At 37.4% G+C, this 13,028-nt stretch overlaps 1 protein-coding gene, 1 non-coding gene and 1 pseudogene across 2 annotated transcripts; all 3 read left to right on the plus strand.

Moving 5' to 3' along the window:
• The first annotated feature begins 1,890 nt into the window (after positions 1 to 1,890).
• LOC149023817 (TSL-kinase interacting protein 1-like) lies at positions 1,891 to 5,801 on the plus strand (annotated as a pseudogene).
• Positions 5,802 to 7,087: 1,286 nt separating this feature from the next.
• Positions 7,088 to 7,168, plus strand: TRNAL-AAG (transfer RNA leucine (anticodon AAG)). Its single transcript has one exon. It is a non-coding gene; the product is annotated as a tRNA-Leu (tRNA).
• A 1,026-nt stretch (positions 7,169 to 8,194) lies between these two features.
• On the plus strand, positions 8,195 to 10,976 carry LOC149023819 (uncharacterized). Its single transcript, XM_089143361.1, has 3 exons — positions 8,195 to 8,453; positions 8,544 to 9,396; positions 10,316 to 10,976. Exons 1-3 carry the CDS (start codon positions 8,195 to 8,197, stop codon positions 10,974 to 10,976), a joined length of 1,773 nt encoding a protein of 590 aa, XP_088999487.1.
• The last annotated feature ends 2,052 nt before the right edge of the window (positions 10,977 to 13,028 follow it).

Raw genomic sequence — 13,028 nt, forward strand, 5'->3', positions numbered from 1 at the left:
ACAAATCACAATACAAAATCAAATAACAAAAATTGTAGAAGAAATGAAGAAACATAGAATATAAAATAAAATACAAAAAGAGAAAAAAGAAAAACAAAGGGGAAAATTAAGGAAATTTATATATAAACTATAAAAAATAAAGGAATTACTACTATTTTCTAAAAATCCGGGGGGAGGGGGGGGGGGGGGCATGGCCCCTCAGCCCCTCTACAGGTGGTTAGCGATTGGGAAGAAGAGGGCGGCAGAGGTTGCTCTTCGATTTTTTTTTTTTCTTTCCTTTTTTTCCCCATTTGTGGTTAGAACATGGCAGTGCTCTCCAATTGAGAGAGAAGAAAGATGCAGTGGTGGTGATAGTGCTTAGTAATGGCTTAGAGTTGGCTGTGATACCATGTTGAAAGAATTGAAGAATTCCTGACTTGTGTCTAAAGAACATAGCAAAAGGTTTATTTATAATAATAACTTACCGAATTCTAAAACACAAAAAATTCCTAAAAGATCCTGACGATCCTTGCAAAACCCAAAAATAGAGACAAATCTACCAATAAATAAATCACATCCATATCCCAAATCTACTAGTATCGATTCTATCTTACAAGTTATAACACCTAGTCACTTACTGGTAAGGGTGTCGATTCGGTACAGTAACGGTAATTCGGTATGGTATGGTACGGTATTGAATTTGAAAACCTCAAACCATAACCGTACCGTACCATATTTAAACGGTACGGTATGAAAACGGTAATTTAAAAAACGGTACGGTATGAAACCGGTATGAAATCGGTATGGAAAAACGGCACGGTTCGGTATACGGTGCGGTTTTATTACGGTATTGTATGGGAACATACCAAGTTTGAAACATGCAAAAAAGCACGATGTGAATTATAATAAGCATACATCAACGTACAGTGACTTATACAACCACACTACCACAACCAGTGCAGAAATTCATAACATCCTTCCCCACTCTCCCTTCGAGTACTCTCGCACTCTCTCGACCAACGTTCTTCTCTAATCCAAATAAAATTACCCCCTGGAAGTACAATTTCATCAACTGGAAACAGATAAGAAGAGAAAGACCTACATATAATATAAGTGCTTAAGCTCTCACTTATTAATAAGAAGTGGATCAAGAACAGTAGATGGATTGAAGAAGCAGCAGCAAGCAAATGACTGTTGCAATGAAGCCGGCGATAAGAACCAAGCACTTGGGAACTGACCACGAGATAGGCAACCAACCAGCGTGGCTATTCCCTTGTTACCCACATATGCAATTGCTAAAGCTGCGAAATGCTTTAGCCGAGCAACATTGCCATGATCTACAAAGTCCCATAAAAGAGCAATTTCATTAAATCTATCCATTTTCAAATTCACAAACTCAAACCAAGAACAGAGGAGTTGAATTACCACATCAAGTCCACAACCAAGCACCAAAGGAGACTCTTTGGGAAGGAAAATAACCAACAACCCATAAACACTAACAATGGCATTCGATTAACCGTAACCCTCTCGTTATCTCCTTCGTTGATGCAGAGAAGCTGAAGCCATCAAGCATAAGCCCGCAACAAATGACCATAAACATCAAAAGCAGGTTCCAAAGGACATCAAACTCGATGCCAAACAAGGGAAAGTAGGCTCAAACATGTTGATATACATAAGAACTAACATCAAAATTCATGAATATTTCATCAACAATTACCTTGTAAATAAGTATTCTAAGCAATCCAAGGGCACCAACAAGGTGACAATCGCCCACCAACGAGAAAAAGAAACAAATCGCAACAAGCTATAAGACAATCTCAACAGCCGCTGCCTCTGCTCTCTGGTCTTCTCTTCGATTGTGATGAACAAAGGAAAGTTAGTGTTTAGAATTAGGGGTTTAGGGTTATAGTTATGCGGTATACGGTATGAAAAACGGGATCCGGTATTCGGTTTAGCGAACGGAACGGATTACCAACGGATGACACCATTACCATAACCGACCGCACCAATGACCAAATTCGTAACGGTACATACCCACCAATTGAAACGGTATGGTATGGTACGGTTTAAACGGTTCGGTACAGTATGGTTTAACGGTTTTTTAACCATATTGACACCCTTACTTACTGGATCCTTAAAGAGAGTTTGTCATCTTATGTTGCACAGCTTGTATTCTTCTTAGATTCGGTTGAAGTTTTTGACAAAGATAATGATAGGGATGAGTTGGTCCATGCAGAAATGTTATGCTTACTTGGAAGTGAATGTGTTGTTCCAAGACTGTTTACATTTTGTATGCAATTGCTAGCATTCATCTTTTATATGGAGGGGAAAATTTTTTTTTTTTTTTTTTTTTGAATCCGAAGAGTTTATATATAGGGTGGGGGAATATATTACTAATATAGGTGCCGCCATATGGGTGTGAACCCATGACCTTCCCGTGGGAAGTTGGGCTTTTAACCACTTTGCTAATCCACCATTGGCAATGGAGGGGAAAATTGGTTAGCTACTACTATAAGATTGTGGTGGAAGTCTTATTTGAGAGAGATTTCTTGCTTTTCTTGTATGGCTCTTTTAAGTCCTGTATAGTACAACAGGACCTGTATTGCTGCTCCTGTGGCCTCTCATCCTCATAATATAATCATTAGCTTATGAAAATGAAGAAGGATGTAACGGATCAAATTGTATTGGAAAGGAGAAACAATACTTAACATTACTCCCAATTCTAAAGTATCTGAATACACATAATTACTTTCTTTGATTTGAGATGGTAAATGGAGGACTGTGTAAATCTTGAAGTTTTCTCTTTTCAATTGATTGTATAATGATTCATTCTTTGTGGCAGTTTACTGTACCTCTAGATGCATGCAGATGGAATCCGTGTGGGTTTCAGTCTTGAGCTTTTGAAATTCATATGTTCTTATTCTCTGAGCGACATTCACACTTTATTTTTTTGCACCAACGTTTTTGAATCCAACTGGCGACATCATAAAATTGTTCTTCGTGTTCCGGTGACTGGCTTGGGTACTGCATCTTTGGCTTTCTACTCCAAGTATCCAAGGTTTTGCGTGTTGGTTGTTTGGCTATTGATCCAATAAAGTGGCAGTTGTCATCACCACAACAACCAGAACTACTAGGCCTTATCCAACCTTATTGAGCAGTTGTAGATCACTTTCTGATCTGTTTTCCTTTGAACCAGTTCTATGTCTTATTATTCATCTTTTTTTCTCTTTCTTTTTAATTATTATTTTTTAAAATTTTATGAAAATGTATATTTTCTGTGGTTCTCCCATTTTTAATTCCCCTGGTACTCTTTTGTATATCTCAGTACACCATGAAAGCAAGAGTAGGTTCAACTTACTATTTGTTTGTTGGATGTCTACTAGGTACCTCATCTGCTCCATACAAAGAGATGGGAAAATGCTGCAATTGCCGGGGTTTCATTGGTTGCAGATGCTGCTGAACATTTGGAGCGAACAGCTGATGGAAAGTTCTCTCCTGATGAGGGAACAGTGGATGACTCATTTCCTCAGTTGTTGACGATTCCCAGGGGTATGTTCTTGAATGTTGATTGATGAGGGTGGAATTAACATGGTAAATTTGTCAGCAGTACATGAATCTGCTCTATCTTAATTTATCAGGTCAAAAGAACATTGAATCTGTTGGAACTTGGAAGGGATCTGTCTTCATTGCCTTTGTCAGTTAGTTCACAACAGGAGATTAGAGAGACCAGTGGACAGGCAGCTATGTAACTCAAGCTCCAGTTGTTCCCAATTGATGAAGCTACTAGGAGAGCATTGGAGAAGGTAAAATGGAAGGGAAGGCAAAAATTTACTTCTTTATTCTTCTAATGAGCTTTTAATGTGGGAACATGGTATGACAATAGCTTAAATGCTTTAATTAATTTATTTTTTTTATCCCAGGATGAACATAATCCACACTTGGAGCTCACTATTGGTGCTTGAAAGAAGATGTCATCAATTCTGGATCATCTCAAGTGTAAGTGGGGAAATTCAAGTGTAGCTTTGGGGCAGCTGATTCTTTTTCCATATAATGTTCAAGGGGAAAATCTGGAGGGTTATCAGAGATGGATGCAGGACACTATTGCTTGTGCAGTGGACGTTTATGGCAGCATAGGGAGTCCCCCAGTTTTTGCTAGCTTGAGGTTCCCCCCCCCCCCCCCCCTTCCTTGGTTTCACTAGTTTGGTATACAAAATTGTTAGTGAATGACATTCTTACTGATTGCCAATTTCTCCTTTAAGGTATGGTTGGTTCTCCAATATTGAAGTTGAACGCTAGTGATGTCTCAAGGGCCTTCAACACCTATCCATTTCCAGGAGGAGCTTAGGAGTAAGAATGTCTCCAAAAGAAAGGAGCTAAGTGAGGATGCAAGGCCACTACTTGGATCTCTTACCAGTCACTATTTTGAGCAGCTTCTGGGGTGCCTGAAGGACCAATCCACCCCAATGATGGAGAGAACTTTTCGTTTGCCTTTGTTTACTGATATGTCTGAGGAGATGACTGATTGTGCTATTTCGTCAGAACCTGAGAACGGTCTTCCGTTGTCATCAACCCGTTTTTCATGGCTTAGAAAGGAGAATGAAGGTGGAAATATCAGAGTGCAAGTAGAAGATCTGGTATGTTCCTCTCACCGCTTTGATGGCTGTAATCCATATAGTGTTGAAACTTGAAAGTCAATGGAGGATCCTCTGAGAGACCAAATGTTGTCATTTATATGTTATATTGCGTCTAAGCATGTGAGGTTTTGGATAAACTACAACCAGATACATTTCTCATCAGCATTTGTTTCTCTTACCTTCTTTGATGTCATTATATCTAGGATAATCCCAGAATGAGCAACGATACTTCATTCTCATCAGGGGAGTGGGCTGATAGCCTGACCAATGTAAGCCTTGGGGATCTTCTCTCAGATGAGTGTCATGCCATGGAGTCTAAGTGTATTGACCAACATGCTGAAGGTGGTTCCAAGTATCTTCAGCAGGTTCCTTTCAGTTGTGATTCAGTTGATGCTGCCATTGCTGCTCATATATCTAGTCCTCAAAACAAGTCTGGCTTAATATCAGGCCAGGTGCAGGTGTCCCATTCTTTCTCCATCTGGGATGCTGAAGTAACATGTGATGGATTCTCATTTCAAAAGGTTGCAGCATTAAATTATGAGACTGCAAGTGCACCTAGAACTGCTTCTTTGGGGACCTCCAAACAGGTAAGCATACAAATTGATGAGTGACAGTGGCATGGGGGAGACTTTGATTCCACTGACATTGGCTTAAATAGTAGTTTACCATTGGACTGTAAAAGTTGATCACAGCTTGAAATTTAACATGAAGTTTTTCTATAGGAATTGCCTAGAGATCAGCACCTGGGTGATTCTGATTGTGAAGGAGATCTTGTGAATAACTCTAGGCCCAACCCTGATAATGCTACAAAGGCTTGTGGCGCAGACAGCTCAAAGGATCTGAATGCATTGACAGATATATATTGGGTATCAGATCCCTCTCTTGAATGCCTGATTCTTCACTGTAGCATTTTTTGGTAGAAATTACTTGGATTTTCATCTAATTTTATGTTTGTTTTGGGCATCTGACAAACTACAGCCAGATTCTTTGGGGCCATTAGATTTGGATATACCTTCATCTAGATACCATGAGCAAGATTTTGTGTTCAGGGATAGTGTTAGCTTCAGTGGATTGAATCGATTGATAGCCAGTAGTCTTGATGCATTCCAGAACTGCTGTTTCTTCAGCTTGGACAAGAAAGAGCTATCACCAACAGCTGAAGCACATGACAAAATTGGTGAAGTTTAAGAACTAGTAATATGGAGCCTGTTGGTACCAGTTACTTGGGCTTCCCTCCCCTACCCCCAACAAAACCAAATTAAGCTGGTAAGTGTTCAAAGCTGTGAGATGCAACTATATCCCCTGTATTAGCTCTTGGAATGGAATCAAGCAACCGAGGTTTCCACCAAGAAGTGAAAACATGGATTGCTGACTCTGGAACTGTATATACAATTGGCCACTGTTTTATGATTCAGGTGTCAAGTTGGAAAGCCAGTATGCCTTCTCAGGTTTGGAGATCTGTATTCAGTTAAATATGTTTCTGTTCAACTTTATCCAATCTGATGCTCTTTTTTGTCTTCCCCACCCTAAGTTTTTTTTTTTTTTAAGGGTTTTGTGTGTGTGTGGGTGGGGGGGGGGGGGGGGGACTGGTTTGAATGAAAGGTGCCTTTCTGTAAAGGTGTGAAGGAGACAGACAAGAATCTTTCTCTCATACCATAGTCAACCAATTACAGTGATAGGTTTAGGAGTTACTCTTAACCAATGGATGATTGATCTGAACCTCTTTGGTCAATATAATCACCTGATTGATGGCTAGGATCACCACTGTCACTTCCCTGAGTACAACCTAGCAGTTATGAAGCAAGAAATTTAGAGTTGAAAGTACAAATCTTGCTACTGAAAATGCCAACAGGAGGAAAGAAGACCCAAGTGGATAAAAAACAAAAATATGAATAAATAATAAACAATAATGCAGAGTACCATGGAGCAAGGTAGAGATGTTTTTCCTTATTAACTGCCACAATTATAAAAGTGAAGGATAAACTAAAGGGTGAAGGAATTGGTGAACGATCTTTGTTTGTTTATAGTGAACTTCATTTGATTAATCTGTCTTCCTAATCAGGTGGTTGGATACATATGCTACAGAGTTCATAACTTCATATACTTATAAGGGATGGTAACTCATTGAATGTTAAATGAAGGAGTGAGAAAGAATGTGCTAGGTAATTTTTAAGGTCCTTCATCTAGGAGTTTTTTGAAAGTTGATTTGGTTGGATTCTTTACTTCAGTCAAAAGATTATGGAATTACTGGATAGATCCAAAATTTACTCATTCTTTATTACCCCTTCATGTGAACGTTGTTGGAAATGGAGGTTTATTAAAACAAAAAAGGCATGCATATCAGTGGTCATGTGCAATGTTTCGCAATACAATAATAATAATAATAATAATAATAATTAAATGGGGTGGGATATATAAATTCTTTATGTTGAATACAAGATATAAATCATTCATATGAAATCTATGCATATGAAGTTGAGATGGCCGAGTTGGTCTAAGGCGCCAGATTAAGGTTCTGGTCCGAAAGGGCGTGGGTTCAAATCCCACTCTCAACATTATTGAATTTTTTTTTATTTTAAATTAGTTATTTTAAAAAATTTTAATCAGTTCTAACTTCTAACATGATCATTCTTTACTTTATATTTTCTAGTTTTGTCATTTATCTATTTTATTTATTTTTTGTTAATGTCATTTATCTATCATAATATCCTCATTTATGTTATATTGAGTTTAATTATATAATACTTCTAAACAGCCTAGTATTCTACATTGTACATCATAGTTGGTTATACATTAGGTTCTATAGAGATTTTCTTTGAGTTTTACAAGAATATGTTAGTTAGATAAAATCTTGGGTGGTATACATCACCATTTCATTCACCTTATTTTTATTATTTGGGAAACAGCATCCTTTCTATCACATTCTTTATTATGATTTGAGTCAAGGTACTTAAAATAATCTCTTTTCGAAATCTCATTCTCATCAAATTTCAGCATTCATTATCAAAGTTATAAACTAGATTTTCCATCTTTGTTTTACTTAGCTTAAACCTTTTGATTCCAAAGTTGTTTTTGGGTATGAATCGCTACTTGTTTTTCATCTATCTGAGTAGGTTGGATTTGTTGGATATACATAGTATTTTACGACAATTGTATTAGTATTTATGTATTTGTACTTGTATTATTGTATTTGCCTGACACTACATATATGTGTCAAACACATTATTCGAATATATTGAAAAACACATTCTCTCACATGGTATCAGGTTCTTTCTCTGCTCTTGCGATCTCTAGCGGTGATGGCTTCTCCGACGAACTCTAGTGTTGATGCTTCTTCCACCGTTTCTAGTGTTATCTCATTGAATGCCGCGCCCTCGCTTTGCTCAAGCTCACTGCAAAAAACTATCTCTTATTGAAGGCTCTGTTCTTACCTCTTCTGCGAGGTCACGGTCTTTTGGGATATATCACTGATGTTTTGCAATGTCGATCCTGATGAAGTTGATGTTCTTGCTCGAGATCATTAGGAGAGACAACATCAGCTTATCTTGTCTTGGTTAGTTTCCTCTCTCACCGAAGTGACGATGCCTCACGTTGTTACTGTTGAATCCTCTGCCAAAGCCTGGTCTCGTCTTGAAGGGATTTATGTGCCTTCCTTGCGGTCCAGGATCATGGATTTGAAAGATTGGCTTTTCAAATTAAACAAAGGATCTTCTAGTATCATCAATTATTTGCTCGACGTTCGAATGATTGTAGACACTCTTGTTGTTGCACAGTGCCCTGTTGCTGATGAAGTTATGCTTCTTGTAGTCCTTTCATGGACTTGGAGACGAGTATCGTGCTGTTGCAACTTCTGTTCGACTTCAATCTGAACCAATGTTGTTTCTTGGGCTTTCTGCCTTTTTTGTTAAATCATGAAATTTTTCTGCTTAGTTCGTCTGCTAATACTGCGGCTTCAGTCCTCATTGAGAATGTTGTGTCTCGTTCTGGAAATGCTAATCAAACATTTAATTCTAGTTATCGGTGTTCTTATTGTCGGAATCAAAATCAGAATCATCATAATTTTAACAATCGCCGGAATTTTCAAGGTTCCTCAAGGTTCCTATTGTGGTGTTCAACCAGGGTCTGGAGGCTCTTTCTGTAATCGGAACCTCTTTGGTAACCGTTCCTCAGGTAATGATGTTTCTGTTGCTGGTACCGATGAATTTTCGTTCTTGCGTACAACAAGGTCTCTTTGTCAGCTTTGTAATCTTGAAGGGCATACGTCTGCAAATTGTCCACAAAGGTTTAATCAAGCATTTCTTGGTATATTCTTTGCCCGTGCATTTCTTTCTTCCTATTTTCCTCCGAATTCTTGGATCCTTGACATTGGTTCTAATAATCATCTCACTGCAAATATTTCTAATCTAGCAATCTCTAAACCTTATCTTGATATTGATAATATTGTTGTTGGCAACGGTCAAGGTTTGAGAATAACTCATTCTGGTTCTTCTTTAATGAAATCTTCTCCTGCTTCGTCTTCTTTTCTGTTGTCTAATATTTTGTGTGTGCCTTCCATTCAATGTAATCTTTTACGTGTTGCTCATTTTTGTGCAAATAATAATGCTTACTTTGTATTTTCTGCTTGTTTGAAGGATTGCTTGACACACCAGATTCTTTTGCAAGGCCAGAGTGATCGAGGTCTCTATTATAAAGTCTTTCATTCACCAAAATCTCTTATTCCTGCTATTACTCTTCTTACTGTTAATAACTGGCACTCTCGTCTTGGCCATCCAGCTCTTGCAAGGTTGCAGTCTTTGCTTTGTGCTTTTGGTCTTCAATTCATAGGAAGTTTAAATCACTGTGATGCTTGTTTTTGTGCCAAATCACACACACTTCCTTTTGTAAATTATACTCATGTAAGCACAACACCATTGTACTAATTCATACAGATGTTTGGGGATCCACTCATTTTGTTCTTTTAATAATCATCATTACTTCCTTTATTCATTGATAATTTTTCTAAAATACTGTTGGTTTTTTCTAATGTCTCGAAAATCTGATGTTCTTGACATTTTTATCAAAATTCAAAACTATTGTTGAGAATTACTTTTCTTTAAAAATAAAGACTCTACAGTTTGATGGGGGTGGTGAGTTTGTTAAGTTGGCTTCTTTTCTTTCTTCTCATTGAATTTCCCATCGATTTTCTTGTCCGAAAACACCTCAGCAGAATGGTGTCGTTGAGCGTAAGAATATACATATAGTAGAATCAGCTCTAGCTTCTCTTTATCAAGTTGGACGTCCTCCTACTTTTTGGTTTGGTACTATTCAATTTGTGGTTTATGCAAAAACCGTATTCCTATTTCTGGTTTGAATGGTTTGTCTCCTTTACAATTTTTGTTTACTCAATCTCCAGATTATCATTTTTTGAAATCCTTTGGTTGTCTTTGTTACCCCTGTCTCAGAGATTTTGTTTCTAATAAATTGTCTTCTCGTTCAAAACCATGTATTTTCCTAGGGTATTGTCTTCAGCATAAAGGGTACAAGTGTTAGGATTCTACAACTGGCCGAATCTATATTTCTCGAAATTCATTTTGTAGAAAATTTGTTTCCATGTACTGCTGTACATCCTTTGTTTTGTTTACTTATCCATGGTTTGTACCTCCATCTGTGTCATCCCTTCATCATAATTCATCTATTGTTAATAGTTCTTCCATTATTAATAGTAATTTTTCTCCTGATTCATCTTTATCTCTTATTGTTCTTCCTTCTCCGGTACCGTTATCTTCATCTGGAACACATATTGGTGATAATCATCTCAATAATGATATGCTAACTACAATTTCTGTTGTTCCTAACCTTGTGGTACTTGAGAAAGATTACTGTGCAAATGGGTTTTCAACAAATCCAATTTCAAATGGGCTTGATACTTCAAATGGGCTTGCTCCTACATCAATTGAAATTTCAGCTGTTGATTGTACATTAAATGGACTTGCTCCTTCAATTACTAAATGTCCAACTTTGGACCCTACATGTGCTTCTAATGTTTTGTCATTAAAACCACCAATTTCTAAGATGCAAACTCATTTTCAAACTGGAATGCTCAAATCAGTCCACCGTCTGAATTTGGTAACTACATCAAATTCAGTTGATCCACTTAATTTTGTTCCAACCACTTATAAACAAGTTGCTGGTCATAAGCATTGGAGATGTGTTATGGAAGAGGAATTAAATGCTCTAGCTGCTAATGGAACATGGGTGTTGGTTCCTCCATCTCCCTCTTATAACTTAGTGGGCTGTAAGTGGGTATTTCACATCAAGCACAATCCCGATGGATCAATCTCACGCTATAAAGCTAGCCTAGTTGCTAAAGGATATAATCAATGACCCAGATTTGATTTTCATGAGACATTCATCCCCTCTGTGAAACTGATTACTGTATGCTTAATTTTGTCTTTGGCTGTTACAAATAATTGGCCCATCAAACAACTCGATGGTACCAATGCATTTTTACATGGTGATTTAGTTGAATCGGTGTATATGTCTCAACCACCTGGTTATTCTAATTCAACTAAACCCAATAATGTGTGCTTGCTCAATAAATCATTGTATGGGGCTCAGGCAGGCTCCACGGGCTTGGTACTTAAAGCTTAGTACCTTCACATTGTTTCATGCATTTGCGGCCTCCAAAACCGATACTAGTCTCTTCATTTTTCACTAACAAAAGATTGTCATCTATTTTTTAATACGTTGATGATATTTTAATCACTTGGAATAAATGTGATGCCATTTCGTTGCTCATTAAAGCTTGTCGAGTGCCTTTTCTATAAAGCTTAAGGGTGACTTACACTATTTCTTGGGCGTGAAGGCTCACCGAACTCCTGCTGGGCTTTGTCTCTCTCAACATAAATATATTAGTGATCTGTTAAAATATACTGATATGGATCAAGCAAAGCCTGTTACAACTCCAATGGCAACTACTTCTATGACTCTCACTAGTGGGTTACCTTTACCGGATGGTACCTTGTATCAACAATTGTGGGGGCACTCCAATACTTATCTTTTACAAGGCCTGATATTTCTTTTGCTGTTGCACATGTGGCCCAATTCATGAACACTCCAACTGACTTTCATTGGGCTGGTAAAAGAAATTTTCAGTATTTAAATGGCACCAAATCTTATGGGCTATTCTTCAAATCCGGTTCTTCTATCTCTTCAGCATTTAGTGACTCTGATTGGGCTAGTGATCCAAATACTAGGAGATCCACCACTAGTTTTGATATTTATTGTGGTTCTCATCTTATTTCATGGAGTTTCAAGAAACAAAGAACTGTTGCTCGATCTTCAACTGGGGCTGAATATAGGGCGATTGCCTCTGCAACAATTGAGTTAGTTTGGATTCAATCTCTCCTTCATGAACTTGGGGTTTTTCTATCACCAATTGCGTTAGTTTTGTGATTCAATCTGGGGGGGGGGGGGCTCCTTCATGAACTGTTGATGGTTTTTCTATCACCAATTCCTTTGTTTATTGTGATAATCTTGGTGCTACTTTTTTTATTACAGAAATCAAATAAAAAAAAAAAAAAAAAGGTGTAAAATTGATTTCTCTAAGCCACGCAAGAAAGAAAATAGAAAAAAATAGAGATGAGAATAAATGGTGTCAGTTTTGTTTGAGAACTCGTTGCTAAAGCAAAGGATAAATAGGAAAAAGGGGGGTGGGGGGAGGGGGGATTGGCTGTTCAGTTTGTTTCCACTGTGGATCAATATGCAAATATCCTCACTAAAACCCCTTTCTCAGCCAAGATTTTTACTACTACACTCCAAGCTTGCTGTCCAAAGCATGTTGTACTTGCAGGGGGGGTGTTGGATATACATAGTATTGTACGACAGTTGTATCAGTATTTCCATATTTGTACTTGTATTCTTGTACTTGCCTGACACTACATATATGTGTTATATATGTGTCAAACACATTATTCAAATATATTAAAAAACACATTCTCTCTAGGATCCAAAAGTTGTTCTAGAGAAGCAATTAAAATGAAAGTGAACTTGAAAGCAATAGTTTTTTAGTGGTTTTTGTATGGAATCATGGGTTATTCAAATGGCCCAAATAGTTCTAGAATTATTTTCCCCCCTTTTTGATACAAATTGTTTTCTTTTATATGAGAGGAAAGTTACTGAAAACACATGCACAAATTTATTGAGGGTGATGAAACCAATATAAATAAAATCTGCATGTGGGAAATATAAAGAATGAATTTTCTAGAACTTGTGAAAGTTGATCCTATGTTAAGCCATCCACTACTTCTTGTGAAACCAAATTTTGAGCTTACATAGGAAGATTATATTCCACCACCACCTCTACTCCTATACTAGTATATATGATGACAAGTTACTTGGGAATCATTTTAAAAAAAAAAAAAACTATTCTCTTTT

The sequence above is a fragment of the Hakea prostrata genome, chromosome 2, assembly GCF_041222555.1.
Source record: "Hakea prostrata isolate BN-2017 chromosome 2, UWA_Hpros_2, whole genome shotgun sequence".
NCBI classification, from domain to species: Eukaryota; Viridiplantae; Streptophyta; class Magnoliopsida; order Proteales; family Proteaceae; genus Hakea; species Hakea prostrata.

Bases quoted from the DNA above. Each gene is read 5' to 3' on its own strand.
- LOC149023819 (XM_089143361.1), top strand. From the start codon at position 8,195: ATGCCTCACGTTGTTACTGTTGAATCCTCTGCCAAAGCCTGGTCTCGT. The intron at 8,454-8,543 runs GTTGCAACTTCT...TTTTCTGCTTAG, and splicing joins TTGGAGACGAGTATCGTGCT to TTCGTCTGCTAATACTGCGG. The intron at 9,397-10,315 runs GTTGCAGTCTTT...CATTATTAATAG, and splicing joins GGCCATCCAGCTCTTGCAAG to TAATTTTTCTCCTGATTCAT.